Below are 20,174 nucleotides of genomic sequence, written 5' to 3'. Positions count from 1 at the left end.
CTCGCAGCCGTTTCTCTTCCCCTCCTCGACCTCGAGTTCTGGGCTCTCCAGGCATGGCCATAGCCCTCTGCTCTTCTGCCTCTACTCAGCTGCTTGTGTTTTCTTGCCTGCCCGGTGCTTCAGTCAAAAGGACCTGCAGATGGATGAGGGTGGATGACTCAAAATGACCCCCCCACCCCACACTGTGCTTTCCTCTGAGCTCTGGCCTTTGCAGGTGACAAGGGACGTTAAGATCCACTCTGTCACCGAAGCAGGGACATTGGGAGTCTTCCTTGCCTTCCCTCCTTTCCTCTACTCTTCATCCAGAATATTACAATATTCCCAGAAACCTCACCCCAAAATATTCCCAGAAACCTCACCCCAAAATAGTTTGGGAGCCCGTCCCTCCTCCCCATCTGGACACCTTTGCCCTAGGTCAGCCCTGGTCTCTCTCCTGACTTGACAGCCTGCTGCCACTGCTGCCGCTGGAACTCACCGTCTGGGCTCCATCCTTCACACACGTCCAACCACACTCTCTCCTCCTTAACAGCTTTTCATGACAGTGTTCCCCTGCTTGTAACTTGCCATGTGCCAGGCACTGGGCTGAAATTTTGCTTGCACTGCCTCACAGGTTCCCAGCAATGCCAGGAGGCAGCAGCTACCTTGTTCTGTCCCTCACAGATATGAAAAGCAGGCTTTAGGAAGTTAAAGAACTTGCTAAGATGGTGTGTCTCATATGGTCAGAACTGGATTAAAACTGAAGCCTTGCATGGACAGGTCTCAACTACTGTGCTCTGCTGCCATGGGACAGTGTCCAGCCCCTCTGTCCTGATGATCTGACACCACCTACCTCCTCAGGCCATGGGGAAGCATTCCCTGCCTGGACATCCGCCCCAGCAGCACCATGCTTGTGTTGTTCCCTGTACACACTGAGTGATCTCCCGCTCTGTTTCTTCTGTCTGGAATGCCCATCTCAACTCCTACCCCATGACTCTGCCCTTTAAAGCTCAGGTCAGGAGTCACTTCCCCCAAGGAAACTTGTGACTGGATCACCTGCTACTCCTCTGAACATCAGTTAGACTCTGTGTGTATATTGTCATCATTTCCACTTATGGGCCATCTGCGGGAGCCCTCCAGGCTCAGGGGCCACGTCCATCCGTGCACCCTCAACACGTAGTGCTAAGCCTCACCCATCTACGATGGTCATCCATGACCATCCACAATGGCCAATGACCTACTTTCTGTTAGTGCCTTTATCTGCCTCTCTCCATTCTGCCTTGGACTATAAGCAGGCATTGTATCTATTTAATTGGCTTTGCACACCAACTACTTCACTATAGTGTAAGTGAGCCCTTAAAATTGTGTGTACAAAGATGATGATTTTTGCTTCCTTTACTTTGTGTACAGATGCAAGCCCAGAATCACAGGGCGGCAGTGTGACCGATGTGCTTCCGGGTTTTACCGATTCCCTGAGTGTGTTCCCTGCAATTGCAACCGAGATGGGACTGAGCCAGGAGTGTGTGACCCAGGGACCGGGTCTTGCCTCTGCAAGGTAAGAGAGATGGTGCAATGTCAGAGACGCCAGCTGCCAGTCAGCGGGGAAGTGCTTCATGTTGAGTCAACATAGAAGAGTATGTGGGAAATGGGACTGACCCAGAAGAGATGTTGATAGTGTGTGTAGCGTTTTGTAGTCATGATCTTATTTTACAGAAATAGTTAGGAGGCAAGATCCCATTTATCTTTTGGAGAGGTCACAGATCGCCTTAGAATCTGATGACAGATATAGACCCTTTCCAGAAAATCAACACAAATTTTATCTACAGTTTCATGAGGTTCATAGGTTCCCCTAAAACCCACTCCTGAACCATGGACTCCAGGTGATCGTCTCTGCTCCAAGGGGTTCCACCAGGTTGTAGGAGACCTTCCAATTCCCAGGAGATGTGTTAAGGTGGTGGTGAGTGAGATGAATTGGTCTCCCCATCCTGTGAACCATACAGTGCTATTTCTCTACTTGCAAGATGCCCCAGGGGCATTTTATGAAATTTAGAGAATTCTCTCTTCCATTTGTGTGTGGTATAAAAGTTTAAACAATTAACATGGGATGAAAGCTTAATAATTAAGGTCTCTTTTAATGTTTTGCTCACATCCTCATCCTAACATCTTGTGTTGATATTTAATTTGTGCAAGTAGCTAATTGCAACTAGGGAAATTTTGGAAGAAGTGATCTCTTACTTCATGTTTTGCTTCAATAGGAAAATGTAGAAGGCACAGAGTGTAATGTGTGTCGAGAAGGCTCATTCCATTTGGACCCAGCCAATCCCAAGGGTTGTACCAGCTGTTTCTGTTTTGGAGTAAATAATCAATGTCACAGCGCACATAAGCGAAGGGCTAAGGTATGCATTGACGGGAAGTGCTGGGGAACATGTTGTACATGGATTTGTTAAATGGTAAGTGTTGCCCTCGCCGCTTCTTGGTCTGCAGCATTTTAAAATTCTTGTTTCCTGAATTCGTTGGGTGTTTGCTCGAATATCATGTACTCAGAGGGGCTTTCCTTCACCACTCCCTATAAAATAGCCCACCTTGGACACTCTTGCTGACCTTACCCTTGTCTTCCCCACAGCAGTCATCACTCCCTAACATATTTAACATTTTGTTTTAAAATTTGTTTATTGCCCTTCTTCTTCTGTCCCTAGAGTGTGAGTTCCCTGATACACCCCTAGTGCCTAGAATAGGACCTGGGACATAACAGATGCCCAGTAAATCTCATTAAATAAATAGAGTTTGTCATTTTCCCCCTTACAAGAAAACCCTGTTTCTATACTCACAACACTCTAACACCAAATGTGTGGGGTTTTTTTCCATACCAAAAATTCTCTGACTCTCCCAGACACTCCTGGGGGGTCCTGCAATTCAATTCACTTCTGACACTCTCTACCTGGAGGTGGCATCAGACTGTACAGGCTAAGGACTCAGTTCTTCCAGACTGCCCCCACTTCAGATGCCAGTTGCAAATCCCAGGCCTCCAGTACTACTCTAGTGTTTTGCTACAAGTCGGGGGTACCCACAGCCCCCTCCTCATGTTTGTAATCTGCTATAATGGCTCCCAGAATTCAGGATATACTTTCCTTCCTATTGCTCTTTATTATAAAGAATATGACAAAGGATACAGAGCAGCAGCCAGGTGCATGAACAGGTGCATAGGGTGAAGTCCAGAGGGTTCCAGGCATGGGAGTTAGGGCGCACCACCCTCCTGGCATGCAGATGTGTTTACCCACCCAGGAGCTCTCCCAAACCACCGTTTAGGGTTTTTTTTTTTTTTTTTTGATGGCTCTTTCATGTAGGCGTGATTGATTAAATCATTAGCTATTGATAATTAACTCAATCTCTAGTCCCTCTCCCTTCCTCAGAGGTTGGGGGTAGGGCTGAAAGTCCCAATCCTCTCATCCTACCTTGGTCTTCCTGGCTACAAGCCCCCATCCTGAAGCTACCCAGAGGACCCAGCCACCACTTATCTCATTAGCACACAAAGAGACACTATTACCACATCAGAGAGTCCAAGGGTCTTAGAAGCTCTGGCCTCAGGAATTGTGGACTAAGCCCAAATATTATGGCAAAAGATGCTGCTATCACCCCTGTCATTAAGGAAATTACAAGGGTTTTAGGAACTCTGTGCCAGAAACTGGTAGTAATAGCCAAATTGATATTTCTCATTGTGTCTCATTATGTCACAATATCACACCCCTCATTTCTCATTTTTGCTTCTTTCTGTTTTGCTTTCCTTCTCACCTATTTTATCGTATCTTTTCTTTGGCTACTTTTTTTTTTTTTTTTTTTTTTTTTTTTTTGAGACAGGGTCTCTGTTGCCTAGGCTGGAGTGTAGTGGTGTGATCACAGCTCATTGCAACCTTTGCTTCCAGGGCTCAAGCAATCTTCCTGCCTCAGCCTCCTGAGTAGCTGGGACTACAGGCATGCACCACCACACCTGGTTAATTTTTGCATTTTTTGTAGAGTCGGGGTTTCGCCATGCTGCCCAGGCTGGTCTCAAACTCCTGGGCTCAAGCAGTCCTCCCACCTTGGCCTCCCACAGCGCTGGGATTACAGGTGTGAGCCACCGCACCCAGCCTTCTTTGGGCATTTTTAAAATTAACTCAATGAAACTAAAACTTTTCTTGCTTTCATTATTCCATGAACCAGTAACCTCTTGCTTGCCTTCTTTGTGTGAGTCATGTCTTATATCCAACAAGTATTCAAAAACAGATTTTTTTTTTTTGAGATGGAGTCTCGCTCAGTCACCCAGGCTGGAGTGCAGTGGCATGATCTTGGCTCACTGCAACCTCTGCCTCCCAGGTTCAAGTGATTCTTCTGCCTCAGCCTCCTGGGTAGCTGGAATTACAGGCATGCCCCACCACGCCCGGCTAATTTTTGTATTTAATAGAGACAAGGTTTCACCATGTTGGCCAGGCAGGGCTTAAACTCCTGATCTCAGGTGATCTGCCCACCTTGGCTTCCCAAAGTGCTGTGATTACAGATGTGACCCACCACGCCTGGCCCCAAAACGACTATTTTATATATTTTACTGCCTGCCTATTTCATATCTTTTACTGCCTGTCTCCTAAACGGAGTGCAGCTAGTAATTGGAAAAAAAAAAAAAACAACTTTGTAAATCTGCTCTGAAGTCTCTTCTCCCCTGGGAATGAGAAAGCATTAATCCAACCCTATGCTTGGTCAGTTCTTTCTTTTTTTTAACCTCAAAATTAACTGGCTTCCTTTGTGACCAGGAAACGATTTAATTTTGATGCTCCATTTAAAAAAAAATAATAATAGCAAGCCACTGAATTCCACATCACATTTTTCTTTATAAGGAGCTTGCCATTAAATGCACCACGGTCCTAGTTTTTATTCATACACTTATTTCTTTATTATTCGAACATTCATTGATCACCTACTAAATGTCAAGAACCAGGATGTGTGCTGGGTTACAAAGATAAATCCCACATACGTAAGGCCACTGCCTTCCCAGAACTCCCAGTGGCAATGGGTGAGACGGGGCTCCGGCTTGGGAGGGCAGGTGCAGGAGGAGATGCATGAAGGAGGCCTCTGAGGCAAGGAGGCTGCCCGTGAAGCTTTCTGTATACATCATGCAGCCATCACCAGGGATGCCACGACCAAGACGTTTTCATCCCTTGCTTCTCTCCCTCTTTCCAGTTTGTGGATATGCTGGGCTGGCGCCTGGAGACGGCAGACAGAATGCACATCCCCGTCTCATTCAACCCGGGCAGCAACAGCATGGTGGCGGATCTCCAGGAGCTGCCCGCAACTGTCCACAGCGCGTCCTGGGTCGCACCCGCGTCCTACCTGGGGGACAAGGTAATGATGTCCTGCTGTTCTTCTGGGCCCCCAGTGGCCCTCTACTATTGCTGTGTGAGCATCATTTCCTGGAAATCTGGAAGGAAGCATCCAGCAGTTCAGGTTACTAACATGCCAGAAATGAGCTGAACTAAAAATGAAGAAGAGACCTTGCCTCCTGCTGTGAGGGGCTGAGCAGGCACCACTGCGCCCCACCCTTGCCATGCATGAGCTACCAGCAAAGGAAATCACCCACAACGTTTTTCTCAGTTTTTACCTAATGCCAAAGAATTTTCCTCTAGGGAAATAACCATTTAAATAATATTTATTGCAAATGGGACATGCATGCTTTTCAATGCCAGTGCTGAGAATTCTTTATTTTAAGGCAGAAGAAAGCCTCTTTGTTAGGAAAACAAAAGCTGACAAGTGACTCACAAGCTTATTAAAAGAAACGCAGGATCTGGTGGCAGTTCGACTTTCCTAAGGAGAATCGCACTAGTTACACGCTCCTCAGGAGCTTACAAACCACTTGCTCTTCCTTTGCTGCATGAGTTATTATGCCAGAGGCTGGCCACCTCCATACATTTTATGAGGACAGAAACGCAGGCCTCATGTGGCAACACCATCAGGTGACATATATTTCTTAGCAAGGGTGGAACTTGCTAATGGGTGGATTTCACAGGGCCCGCCTCAGGGGATGCCATATTCTCACATTAGGAGGACTAAAATATTAGGGCCTCGGCCTGAGGTCTCTAACTTTGTCTTCTGGGTGAAGGACTGTGGGTTTTGACATCTGAGTGTGGGAAATATTGCCTCTCTCCTATGATCCCACTACTCTCTCACTGAATACTCCTCTTTACTGCTATATGATGGGCCCATGTGTTGTCTATTGTCATGTAACAAATTACTCCAACACCTTGCAGCTTAAAGCAGTAATAATTATCTTGGATGAAGAATTCAGGAGGGGATGGCCCAGAGTCTTCTGAGGTTACTGTCAAGATGTCAGCCAGGGCTATAGTTCCCTGGGACTGGAGCATCTGCTTCCAAGCTCACCCACATGGCTGTTAGCAGGCCTCTGCTTCTGGCTAGCTGTGGGCTAGAAGCCTCCGTTTCTCATCACACGAGACCCTCCATAGGCTACCTGAGGGTCCTCATGACATGACAGCTGGTTTCCCCCAAAGCAACTTATGGGGGATGGGTAAGGGGGTTAGGTGGGGGAGGGGGAGAGAGAGAGAGAGAGAGAGATAGAGACAGAGAGAGAGAGAGAGAGAGAGAGAGAACGAGAGCACTAGCTCGGGACAGAAGCTGCAGTGTTTTTGTAACCTAAATTTCAGAACTGCCATGCCCTCACTTCTCCTTTATTCTATTCATTAGCAGTGAGTCACTAAGCCCAGCCCACACTCAAGGGGAGGACAATTTGGTGGCTCATGCCTCTAATCCCAGCACTTTGGGAGGCTGAGACAGGCGGATCATCTGAGGTCAGGAGTTTGAGACCAGCCTAGCTAACATGGTGAAACACCTGTTTTTACTAAAAATACAAAAATTAGCTGGGCATGGCGGCGGGTGCCTGTAGTCCCAGCTACTCAGGAGGCTGAGGCAGGAGAATCATTTGAACCTGGGAGGCGGAGGTTGCAGTGAGCCGAGATCTCGCCACTGCACTCCAGCCTGGGTGACAGAGCGAGACTCCGTCTCAAAAAAAACAAAACAAAGAGGAGGAGGGGGAATTAAGCCCCACCCCTTGAAGGCAGGAGTGCAAAGAATTTGAGGCCATGTTTTTAAAATCACTTTAAGCCCATCAGAGAAGCAATACTTAATCACAATAATAATTTAAGACATTGCCTTGGAATACTTCCAGGCTTGGAAATCAAAGCTCTGTAAGGCTTTGTCAGGTTACAGACTCTAGGGAAAAGCTTCTGTTGAATGGGATCCTAGAAGAATGTGGCTTCGTTCCCCTGCCTCCTCTAAGTTGTTGGCATTTTCCTGTAGGTTATTTTGTTCTGTCTAATCAGAGGTGATCTTGCCTGTGATTTTCATCCTTCTGTCACTTCTTCCTTCTTGACTATGTTTTACTGTAAGGGTGGGAAGTGTCAGGACCCAAGGTGTGAAGTAGCTGTCAGAAAACTGTTACCATTCACTCCATGTCCCCACCAGCATCATGCTGCTTGAGTGACACAGAGGTCTGTGCACCTGCTGGAGTTGTCAGCCATGGCTACTGTACCCAGCAGAACTCACAATAATTTGGGAAATGTTCACCATCTGCTTTCAGGAGAATTGTTTTTGGAGAAAATTTATTTTTAGAGGTTCATTTTGTGACTGATAGATATTATCCAGTTCTCTCAGTTAAAAAAGAAACCAATGGCCTAGATTTCCTAGAATAGTTGTGGATTAAATAAACATTTTGGTTTAGTAATCATCTAGGAAAAAAGGAAAATGACTATTATTTCCTTCTTTCCTCCCTTCCTTCCTTTCTTCCTTCCTTCCCTCTCCTCTCCTCTCCTCTACTCTCCTCTCCTCTCCTTTCCTTTCTTATAGAGTATTGCTCTGTTGCCCAAGCTGCAGTGAACTGGTACAATAATAGCTCACCGCAGCCTCAAACTCCTGGGCTCAAGCAATCTTTCCACCTTAGCTTCCTGAGTAACTGGGACTACAGGCGTACACCACCACACCTGGCTAATTTTTAAATGTTTTTTGTAGATTCAGGGTCTTGCTATATTGCCCAGGCTGGCCCCTAACTCCTGACCTCAAGTGATCCTTCTGCCTCGGCTTCCCAAAGTGCTGGGATTATAGCTACTACACCCAGCCTTATTTTTCTTTCTAATAAAGGTATCTTCTTGCTTGTAAAACTCAATCATGTTCATGCTAAACATTTCAGATGACATTAAACATAGCATAAAGTAGAAAAAATACCATCCTCAACCCCACCCCCTAGATACAACCCTTGTTAACAGGTCGACTGTGTTTCTTTCCACGCTTTGTGTGCCTAAGTGCTTTTCATGTGGGTTGATGTTGACATCGTTTCTTTTAATGCTTGTGCTATTGATACTATTAATTTCATTTTAGGTTTCTTCATATGGTGGCTACCTCACTTACCAAGCCAAGTCCTTCGGCTTGCCTAGCGACATGGTTCTTCTGGAAAAGAAGCCGGATGTACAGCTCACTGTAGGTATCAGAGCATGACCTAAGTGGCAGGAAGTGGCAGTTGCAGTTGGTGCTGATCTAAATTTAGGACATCTTGATATGTGGCCTACACAAAGTTTAGATTAAATCATTTCCAATATTTATAGAAACTAAATGACAGTTGAGAGCATGTAGCATCTTTTCAGGATCCTGCTTCCTCTGACCAAATGGTTTCTGTCTTCTCTGCCTCCAAAATACTTAACTGTATTTTGCTTTTGCCTCTCACAAGTTACTGCCTCATGTTAAACTTTTTTTTTTTTTACTTTTTTATTTTTGTAGAGATAGGATCTCACTGTATTGCCCAGGCTGGAGTTGAACTCCTGGCCTCAAGCAATCCTCCTGCCATGGCCTCCCCAAGCACTTATAGGCACACACCACCATGGCCAGCTAATTTTTTAATTTTAATTTTTGTAGAGATAGGATCTCACTATGTTGCCCAGGCTGGCCTCAAACTCCTAGGCTCAAGCAATTCTCCCTGCTCAGCCTCCCGAAGCTCTGGGATTACTGGCGTGAGCCACATGTTCAGCCACATGTTACGTATTTTTTATGTTTCTATCTTTCAATTTTGTTTCATAAATGTCTTTGAATCCTTCCCATGGGGCAAGATCATATAGTTGTACCCGGTAAAGGACAAGTGACCCCTTTTCTCAAAAGGAGGGGAGATTAGAGAAATATGCCAGGAACTCCAATCTACTGAATGGTAACTGTTGGAGGAGAGTCCAAACGGGGCCCTCTCAGTGCTGGGCTCTGGGTAGGGGGAATGGGAGTCATGTGGTCTGAGAAGCCCTTAGAAGACTTTGTGGTTCATTTTGAGCTAAGTCTTTAAGAATGGGCATAAGAGGAGAAGTGCCCTTCCAGGGGCAGGGACTAAGGCTAACAGGACTCTGGAGTGGTACAGGGCAGGAGGCTGTGCTCATGGATGACCAGTCCAATGGCGTTGTATCATCAGTGTGTGCAGAGTTGTTGAAAACAAGTCTGGAACGGTTTGATGCTATAACAGGGTTTTTGTTTTGTTTTTTTTTTTTTGGGATGGGAGTGCAGTGGCATGATCTCGGCTCACTGCAAAGTCTGCCTCCCTGGTTCAAGCAATTCTCCTGCCTCAGCCTCCTGAGTAGCTGGGATTATAGGCATGGGCTACCATGCCCGGCTAATTTTTGTGTTTTCTGTAGAGATGGGGTTTCACCATGTTGGCCAGGGTGGTCTCAAACTCCTGATCTCAAGTAGTCCGCCCACCATTGAAGGAATGTTTGTTTTTTGAGAAAGGAAGTAACAATATCCACACATGATGTGCCTGGCACACAACCCAGTGTGGCAGTCTAGAAAATTCCTTGAGGGCAAGGGTAGTATCACATCCTACTTTGAATTCCCCACAATGCAGGGCGTAATACCCTAAACATAGCGTAGGTGCCATTGCCTGAAGTCGGCTCCATCTCTGGTTTATGGGGTGTGATTAATGTGATGTAATGATAGCTTCGGGAAGGGCTTTCTCATGTCATGCACTGTATACAGGGACCAGCAAGTCACACACACCTCATCACAGCATATTCTTGGTACATATTTGTGTTCAGGCACTACTGCGTTGTGTTTGGTTTCTACTGGTATGCAAATCTACTGAACTGTTTTAAAAACTCCAAGGAACCTTTGCAGAATGTCTTGAAGATAAAGCAGCAAAGATTTTAGAGTTATAGTCTAAGGAAAAATAGCCACACAGTAAAAACACAGTCACAGCAGTGCTGTATTTAAGTTTCACGTTTTCGCAGAGCATCTTGTAGTTCAGGCCACGCCTATGTTTTTACTGCCAAAGTTTATTATGCAAACCATTGGAATTCACTGAAAGGTAATGACCAAATTTTCTGTTTAATTTTACCTTCAAACATGGAAAATAATTTAGGCTCACGAAACATTTTCCCTGCTGCTTTGTTCTAATCCACTGTAATTAAGAGCCTCTAGGGCATGTTTCTTAGATTAAGGTTTCAAATGATATGTGATCCCAGGTAATGGCCTTCTTTCTGAAATACCAGCCCTAGTGAAATACCAAACCCAGTGAAATGCCAAACCCCTTTAGGGTTTGGTGCTACAGCAGAAAAGCTGGGACATGTGTGGGTTTTTGCAGTAGGGTTGCTGATGGTAGGGTGCTGATGCAGTAGGGTGCCGGCCACTGCACCCTGCCCTGTTAAGATGCACATGTGAGCCACCATAATGTCGTGGGCTGGAGGCTGAGAGCGAGTGAGGCTGGGTCCCACAGGCGGAGGCAGCAGGGGAACTTCTTGCTCCACAGGGCAGCCTGCAGCTCCCTGCTTGGGCCAACCCTCTGCCCTCCCTGCTCTCCTCAGTAACCCACCCACCAAAGCACTTTCTTCCCACCACAGGCCGGTTTGGTGGGCAGTAATGAAAACAGCACTTCCTGCATTGACTGCAAGGCATAGTTAAAGAAAATTTTCTTTTTCTGCCAGGTGCGGTGGCCCACACCTGTAATCCCAGCACTGTGGGAGGCCAAGGCAGGTGGATCACTTGAGGTCAGGAGTTTGATACCAGCCTGGCCAATGTGGTGAAACTACTAAAAATACAAAAATAAGTAGGGTGTAGTGGTGAGCACCTGTAATCCTAGCTACTAGGGAGGCTAAGGCAGGAGAATCTATTGAACCCGGGTGGCAGAGGTTGCAGTGAGCCAAAGTTGTACCATTTCACTCCAGCCTGGGCAAGAAGTGAGATTCCGTCCCTGCCAAAAAAAAAAAAAAAAAAAAGGAAATTCCATCTTTTTAAGCTATTTTTGGCCAAGGCAATTTTCCGGATTTCCCATTTGTGAAAAGACACCTATAATTATTCTGTTTCCATGTCACTAATGTTTTTATTAAAAATAGTTAATTCTGAGCTTTTTTTTAAAAGTCAGGTATGTCATACGATGTAGACCATAGAAATGTTTTCTTAGATCAGTTACACATCTTGAAAGATCCCAGTGAAGGCACTAACACATTCATGATTTTCTTTAAACAGGGTCAGCACATGTCCGTCATCTATGAGGAGACAAACACCCCACGGCCAGACCGGCTGCATCACGGGCGAGTGCAGGTGGTCGAGGTAAAGGAAGAGCAACCATGGGATGGTCCTTTCTGTTTTATGACTTAATTATTTCAGACAATCATGATTTTTACTCATTTTAAGAATTTTAAAATATGGATTCTATTTATATAAATATAAGTTTATATATACAGGTTGAGCATCCTTAATCTGAAAATCCAAAATCCAAAATGCTCCAAAACGCAAAGTATTTTGAGCACCAACATGACCCTCAAAGGAAATGCTCATTGGAGCCTTTCAGCTTTCAGATTTTCAGATTAGAAATTCTCAGCGGGTAAATACAATGCAAATGTTCCAAAATAAAAAAAAAAAATTCTGAAATTTGGATCACTTCTGGTCACAAACATTTCGGAGAAGAGATACCCAACTTGTATAGATTCGAAATATGAATTACATAAAACGTGGAGTGATTGATGCTCATGCGGCTTTCTTGGTTCCATCTGTCCAGCCCTTTTATACTTTCTCTCCCATTTCACAATTAATTATCCTTATCTTAAAAACCCCGTGAATCAGCCTGGGCAACATGGCGAAACTCTACCTGCACGAAAGCAAAATTCAATGGGCATGGTGGGGTGTGCCTGTAATCTCAGCTACTTGGGAAGCTGAGGTGGGAGGATCGCTTGAGCCCAGGAGGTTGAAGCTGCAGTGAACCATGATCATGCCACTGCACTCCAGCCTGGGCAACGGAGTGAGACCCTGTCTCAAACAAACAAAAAACCTGTGAGCTTGTAAATGCTGTGACATAGCTCCCTGTCATCCTCAGGTCTCCCTCAGTGCCTGAGACCTGTTTAATGTTCAACATATGCTTAGGATGAATGAATAGAAAAGCTATGAAAATGTTTTATATCCAAAGAAATAAGAGTAATACTAGCAAAATAAAGGAAAGCTCATCAGATCATAAAACATTTTGTTATACTTATTTGGTTACAACTATTCCTAAAAACTAGTGTTCCATTTATATTATTAAATATGTCCAGTACCTCTAGGTGAAACTTTTTGAGTACTTTGAACTTGAAGACATATTTTAATGTTTCTGAAAAGGTACATCTATACAATGGAATACTATCTGGCAATAAAAGAAACAAAATATTGACACTTACTACAAGACACCAAAGAAATATCATATTGCATGATGCTATTTATGTGAGACAGGTGATATCAGTAAAATGATAGAGAATCTCTAAAAATTCTGTCCTCCATAAAAGCAATGAGAGAACTGGCAAAAAGGGAAAAAAAAGGTCAGAATCAATGTTTTCAGAACTCTGGAAATTACTCAAAGCCTTGCAGCCATCTGGAAATGGCACACAATGTATAAAGATGCAATTTGTACCATAGTAGCATATGAGAGAAGAGGAGGGAATGATACTAATAGAAACAAAGTTTTTGTATACTGTTGAAATTAAGCTGGCATTTATATAAATTGTCCAGCATGGACACATGCATAGAGACAGAATGTAGACTAGTGGTTGCCTGGGTTTGAGGGTGGGAATGGGTAGTGACTACAAACTGACACAAGGGTTCTTTTTAAGGTCATAGAAATGTTCTAAAATTACATTATGATGATGATTGCATGCTTCCGTAAATTTATTACAAATTATACACTTAAAATGAGGGAATATTATTGTATGTAAATTACTCCTTAAGTTGCTAAAATATAAATTAAAATTATATAAGCATCATATTTGTATGTTAGTAATAGCTACCATTTGCTAGGCACTGTGCTGAACACTTTATATATATTGTATCATTTAATTTACCTTAATTATAACGATAGCCTCAAGACATTAGGTATTACTGTGCCTATTTAAGAGATGTAAAAACTGAGTTCAACAAGGGCAACAAAATATAAAGGTTAAAAAGGCAGGCTTGGCCGGGCGCGGTGGCTCAAGCCTGTAATCCCAGCACTTTGGGAGGCCGAGACGGGCGGATCACGAGGTCAGGAGATCGAGACCATCCTGGCTAACACGGTGAAACCCTGTCCCTACTAAAAAATACAAAAAACTAGCCAGGCGAGGTGGTGGGCACCTGTAGTCCCAGCTATTCGGGAGGCTGAGGCGGGAGAATGGCGTGAACCCGGAAGGCGGAGCTTGCAGTGAGTTGAGATCCGGCCACTGCACTCCAGCCTGGGCGACAGAGCGAGACTCTGTCTCAAAAAAAAAAAAAAAAAAAAAAAAGGCAGGCTTTTGGAGGCCGAACGTGGTGGCTCACGCCTGTAATCCTAGCACTTTGGGAGGCTGAGGTGGGCAGATCACGAGGTCAGGAGATCGAGACCATCCTGGCTAACACCGTGAAACCCCGTCTCTACTAAAAATACAAAAAATTAGCTGGGCGTGGTGGCACACGCCTGTAGTCAGGAGTTCAAGACCAGCCTGGCCAACATGGCAAAACCTCATCTCTACCAAAAATATATTTAAAAAAAAATTAGGTCAGGTGCAGTGGCTTACACGTGTAATCACTGCACTCTGGGAGGCCAAGGCAGGCAGATCATGAGGTCAGGAGTTAGAGGACCAGCTTGGCCAACAAAATGAAACCCTGTCTCTACTAAAAATACAAAAATCAGCCGCGTGTAGTGGCACGTGGCTATAATCCCAGCTACTCGGGAGGCTAAGGCAGGAGAATCACTTGAATCCAGGAGGCAGAGGTTGCAGTGAGCTGAGATCGCACCACTGCACTCCAGCCTGGGTGACAGAGCAAGACTCTGTCTCAAAAAAAAAAAAAAAAAAAAAAAAAAAAAATTACCAAACTGAACATAACAAGTGTCGACAAGAGTGTGGCAAAATTGCGACCCTTTGACCCTTTTGGTGGGAATGTGAAATGGTGCGTCCACTGTGCAAACACTATGGAAGTTCCTCAGAAAATTAAAAGTAGGATTACCATATGCTCCAGCAGTCCCACTTCTGGATATATATCTAAAATAACTAAAAACAGGATCTTGACAAGATATTTGCACATTCATGTTCATTGCAGCATTATTCACAATAGCCAAGAAGCAACCAAATGTCCATCAACAGATGAATAGACAAAGAAAAATGTGGTACATACAGATTTATACAATGGAACATTATTCCCCCTTAAAAAAGAAGGAAATTTCATCATAGGCTACAATATAGATGAACCTTGAGAACCTTATGCTAAGTGAAATAAGCCAGTCACAAAAGGACAAATACTTCATGATTCCACTTATATGAGTTATCTGAAATAGTCAATTCTTAGCAACAGAAATTAGAATAGCGGTTGCCAGGGGCTGGGGAGGGGAAAAAGGGAATTGTTCAATGGGTATGGGGTTTCCCTTTTGCAAGCTGGGTAAGTTCTAGAGATCTGTTGTGCAATGTTGTGCTTATAGTTAACAATACTGTACAGTTAAAAATGGTTAAGATGGTAAATTTCATGTTGTGTGTTTTTTACCACAATAAAAGTTAAAATAAAATAATATAAATGTTCGTGCAAGAAAAGATTGTATTTTCTGTCACCGTTGTGTCCGTTTAATGAATGACCTGAGCTGTGTGACTCACTTGGTTTCCATATGCCTTCCTTCCCTGTTTGTCACTCACCTTATGTTTGCACAAACAAAAGCACATTTAAAGACAAGTGTGACACTGGGACTTTTATTTCATTTTATTGCCCCTTATTCCCTGCCTTCATTTTTTTCCCTTCCTTCATGGGAATAACCCAGGACATCTGACTTCTAAATGTAAATTCTCCAGCAGACAGGTATTTCCCCATCTTATTTCATTTCTCCCTATGCACTTTAAGTGTCTTTTCTTTGATTCATTTGGGGCGTCTGCCTCTAAGGAACCCCTGGAAGTGAGCCTGCCTAAGGAAGACCCTGCCTTTCTGTTTCCATGTGTAGGGAAACTTCAGACATGCCAGCAGCCGTGCCCCGGTGTCTAGGGAGGAGCTGATGACAGTGCTGTCTAGACTGGCAGATATGCGCATCCAAGGCCTCTACTTCACAGAGACTCAAAGGCTCACCCTGAGTGAGGTGGGGCTAGAGGAAGCCTCTGACACAGGAAGTGGACGCATAGCATACGCTGTGGAAATGTGTGCCTGCCCCCCTGCCTACGCTGGCGACTCTTGTCAGGTAGGAAGTTTTCCCATCCACAACATTCCGGTAGGGAACTCCTGTGGCTGTTGTTTTTGGCTGCTGTCCAGCACTGCGGGATGGTTTGGGGCCCTCTGTCTATTGTTTTTCTGTTCAAGTTTCTGCAGGGCTTATCTTATATCTTACCTAGACTCCCTTCAGGAATTAAATGTGAAAAAGACATCATCAGTGTCTCAGAATTCATAGGAAATCTACAGGAGTTCAATAGATGCTGAGGGTTAGAGAAATCCAGAGTAGGAAAATAATATACTGTAGTTTCAAATAGCTAGAAGGAGGGTATTGACTATTCCCGACACAAAGAAATGATCAATGTTTGAGATGATGGATATGCCAATTACCTTATCTGACCACTAAACGTTGTATGTGTCACACCATCACTATGTACTCCATAAGTATTTATCATTATTATTTATCAATTTTTAAAACAAAATATTTTTAAAATGAAGGAGCTCACCAGTTAGTATTTGAGCCCCTGCTTTCCCAATAACTGACCTTATACCTTTTTCTAATCCGAAGCCTCCCTCCACCCCCCAGTAGAGTTGAATTCCAGAGAATATCCTGGATTTCTTAGAGGACATTATGTTCTGGCTTGCAGCAGGACTTTCATTGTTTGAGGTCCAGTCAACCAGAGCTGTCTTCAGATGATTAAAATGTGCCATAAAATGAACTTATTTAATTTCTCTGGCTATAAATATGTCTTTTCTTAAAGATCAGGGAGAAAGCACAATGTTAGCACGATTAGTAAAAGTAGCAAACACTGTCATTCTGTGTATTCCATACATCCATAAGTACGTAGGCTTAACAAAACCTTCCACTTTCTTTCCTCGCCCCCTGGTAGCCGAAAACCCCAAGGTGATCTGCACATACGAGTTTCCACTTTTTAAACCTGCAAAAACAAATCTGACCTGCCGTGGTCTTCTGGGGACTCCCAAGTTGTACTATTTAGCCCACAGGTTGCCTACATTCTTCCCCTTCCTCCATCTCTTTTCTAGCCTGATTAAAATTGATAGCCCGAGGGAAAGAGAGGGACTCTGGATTTCTACCCTCCTACCCAGGGCGTGTTCCCTGCCCGTGACTCAGCCTGTGATTTAGGGCGTCTGCAGGGTGAGGTGGGTGGAAGGTGGTGCCCGCCCCACCTCACGGGAATTACAGAGCGGTGCACTTACCTGCGGGACTGTTATGTGCACTCTGGCACAGGCTGACTCATGTGTGAAGTTTAAAGGTGGGGCGCTTGCCGCAGACAGCCTTCCTTACCTGAGTCAGGCAGGCCCGGGCACTGAGCAGGAAGGGCAGGTATAAGAGGAAGAGGCAGAAGTTCGTGCGCAGCCAGCGAACACCCAGGAACCAGGATGCCTCCAGCAGTGAGGCGGTCAGCCCGCAGCGTGGGATGGCTGTGGATCCTTGGGGCAGCCCTGGGGCAATGTCTGGGCTACAGTTCACAGCAGCAAAGGGTGCCATTTCTTCAGCCTCCCGGTCAAAGTCAACTGCAAGCGAGTTATGTGGAGTTTAGACCCAGCCAGGTAACATCCTTTTAAGTTTTGGTTTGGGATGGGGAAGAGTTTCCAGCTTTGTGACATTTTAAGTTACAGTTATGGTGACTAATGAGTAAATGGGTGGACTGAGGAGGAGCTGATGGCCTCCCAGTCGCCTTGACTGGCAGTGTTTATTACAGTGCCTGACAGATTGCTCTCCTGAGCTATTAACGGCAAACCCCGTTAACATCAGCCCACCTGGAAATGCTGAGACACTTAAGAGCTTGAATGCTTGCGGGATGTTAATATACAATGAAACTTTATGCCCTTTAGAGACCAACCATCCCAAGCCTCAGAACAAAAGAGACCAATGCCTATAGCTTTCCAAATGCTACTTGGAAGAAAATTTACCCACGGGGGAAAAAAATGAGAGCGTGAAATGCAATGCTTAAGAAAAGTGATCAAAGTTCGCATAATTCCTCAAAGACATGCTTCCATTTACCAGGCAGGAAACATCAAGAAATTCTGCTCTCTTTAAACTTCCTGGATACTACATGTATTCTTACAGAGAAATAGATCCTATGGCTACAGATATAGCCCTGGAAACTGGATTAGGGACATAATCTTATCATTTATATAATTTGTATTACAAAATTTACTGGAAAACTTAACATAAAACATCATCATGTTAACTAGTTATAAAACCCCTTTATTGAAATAATGTATGAGAACACATTCATTTTCATTTAAAAGTGAGTGTTCAATATGATCTGAATACTTGAACTGATTTTTTTTGTAGAGTGTGGTTTTGCTTGCTTTATAAGAGGTGAAAAAATGATTCTATTTTAGTAACTGACAAATCCTCAGAGAGTCACATGATATGTAACTCTTGCAGAGTGTATTTTCTGCTTGTAATCAAAAGCAAATTAAGATGGGTGGTTTAGTTTTAATCAGGATAGACTATACTCCCCCAAAGTGTGTTTAATTAAGGCTTCTACTCAGGCATGTTGTCATAAACTAACCAGATCTATCTGCTTATTTGAATAACTTGCTCTTTACCAAATGTGATTATTTTGTAAGCAGGTAATGTGATATACAACGATAATTATAAGTTACTTGCCACTTATTAGGACAGATTGTATAATAGATACAGTGACATCATCACTGGCTGCATTTCGTTCACATGTAAATCTTAGTTGTGCTTTCAGCAAAAGAACATTCCTTTCATACTTTGATTCTCCTTTAGACAAGCCTATTCGTATAACAACATAATCTATTTATTTGCAATGTACTCTTTGCCCTAAACATGGTTCCTAATAGCCTAAAGGAACATTATATTGGAAACTATGGTCTTATTGTGCATGATCTGTATTCATTGGTAATTTTAGAAGGGGCTGTAGCAACACCTGGGAGATTGTACTCCCAGAGCACATGAGGCTTCTGCCTCTCTCTCCTGTCAGGTGGCTTCTTTCTTTCTTCCACTGGACCAGGTAGAGACCTTTATGGCCATGAATGAATAAGAATGGACTGTCCACTTCAAGATTTCCTTTGAGTATAGTTTCTGAGTTTTACAGACATATGTGCTATTTAAAGAAGCTTTAATAAAAGGCTATCCTTTGTCTTGAAATAATTTTCCTGATGCTTTCAAGATAGGATATATAGGAGATCAGAGAAACAAATTAGGGACAATATCTGATTTCAGTATTTATTTATTTATTAGACCGGATTTCACTCTTGTTGCCCAGGCTGGAGTGTGGTGGCGCAATCGTGGCTCACTGCAACCTCCACCTCCCAGGCTCAAGCAATCCTCCCACCTCAGCCTCCCTAGTAGCTGGGACTATAGGCATGTGCCACCATGCCCGGCTAATTGTATTTTTTGGTAGAGATGAGGTTTCACCATGTTGCCCAGGCTGATCTCGAACTCCTGGGTTCAAGTGATCCACCCGCCTCAGCCTCCCAAAGTGCTGGGATTACAGGCTTGAGCCACCACAACCAGCCAATATCTGATTTTAATCTGTGCACTGACTTGCTCTGCCAAAATAAAGGATAATGTCTATAATTTCCTTTAAAGACAGAAATCTAAATAATTTTAATGGCTGGTATAAGAAGAATTGCTTTTTTTTTTTTTTTCTATTGGAGGGATTCTTAACTAGAATCCTTTAAAAAAAGATATTAGTTCATGAAAAGAAAATTGTAATTCTTTTCATCCAGATGAAAATGCGTAACTGTATTATACTGGAGAGAGATAATATACAGGGGATAGAAATAGTCAAATCAAGATTGAATGAGGAAACAAGACCAACCCAAGGAGAGTCCCTCAGGCTGAGCCTCTGTGTGTTCAGTGTGGACCAGATGTTCGTGAGGAGTCCTGTATGGCAACCTCATGCACACTCCCCTCCCCGGCTTCTCTGTTGCCCATGGACCAGTGAGTGGCAATGAAGTGACTCCCCTAATTGTGGCATGATTGTCTAAATCTCAGTTAAGACTCCTATTCCCCCCAGCCCACTCCTCCTCCTATACTGCCCTGCCACCAGCCCAAACCCACACTTGGGAAAGAAAATGGCTACCCAAAGATAATTTGGACTTGAAATGATTTGCTTAGATGTCCTCCCCTCTAAGGACAATTCTCTTTATTCGTCCATTTCCACCTTCTCCACCTGCCCTCAAAACAGTTGTTGTGAGAAGAGAGGAACCCCTTCTCACCCCCCACCTCCACGTGTGCCCTATCCCTCATTTCCCCACCATGCGTCTCACACTCCCACCAGGGCATGAAAACCAAACAGCTTGAGAGCAAAACAAGTGGACGTGACAGGTGGTTGAAATTAAAAATATTCACACTTACTGAAGGAAACAAGGTTTGAAAAACGAATGGTTCAGCTGGGCTCAGTGGTGCATGTGCCTGTGGTTCCAGCTACGTTGGAGGCTGAGGCAGGAGGATTGCTTGAGCCCAGGAGCCCGAGACTCTAGTGCGCTGTGATCACACCTGTGAATAGTCACTACACTCCAGCCTGGGCAGCATA

The 20,174-nt window shown here is 44.1% G+C and overlaps 1 protein-coding gene across 8 annotated transcripts in view; it reads left to right on the top strand.

The window, feature by feature from the left end:
* LAMA3 (laminin subunit alpha 3) overlaps positions 1–20,174 on the top strand; it is a 274,694-nt gene that overhangs the window by 174,069 nt on the left and 80,451 nt on the right. For 7 of the 8 annotated variants that reach the window (XM_074022716.1, XM_074022718.1, XM_015440095.3 and 4 more), the window contains 6 exons: positions 1,387–1,531; positions 2,232–2,372; positions 5,185–5,346; positions 8,386–8,484; positions 11,497–11,580; positions 15,431–15,661. In XM_074022716.1, coding sequence (XP_073878817.1) covers positions 1,387–1,531; positions 2,232–2,372; positions 5,185–5,346; positions 8,386–8,484; positions 11,497–11,580; positions 15,431–15,661 — 862 coding nt within the window. Of the gene's footprint in view, positions 1–1,386; positions 1,532–2,231; positions 2,373–5,184; positions 5,347–8,385; positions 8,485–11,496; positions 11,581–15,430; positions 15,662–17,006; positions 17,203–20,174 lie in introns of those variants that run through there. The other variant, XM_005587024.4, reaches the window with a different exon arrangement.

Source organism: Macaca fascicularis, chromosome 18, assembly GCF_037993035.2.
Source record: "Macaca fascicularis isolate 582-1 chromosome 18, T2T-MFA8v1.1".
NCBI lineage: Eukaryota > Metazoa > Chordata > Mammalia > Primates > Cercopithecidae > Macaca > Macaca fascicularis.
Note: the sequence above shows the minus strand (reverse complement) of the source record. Positions and strands in the feature narration are given on the sequence as shown.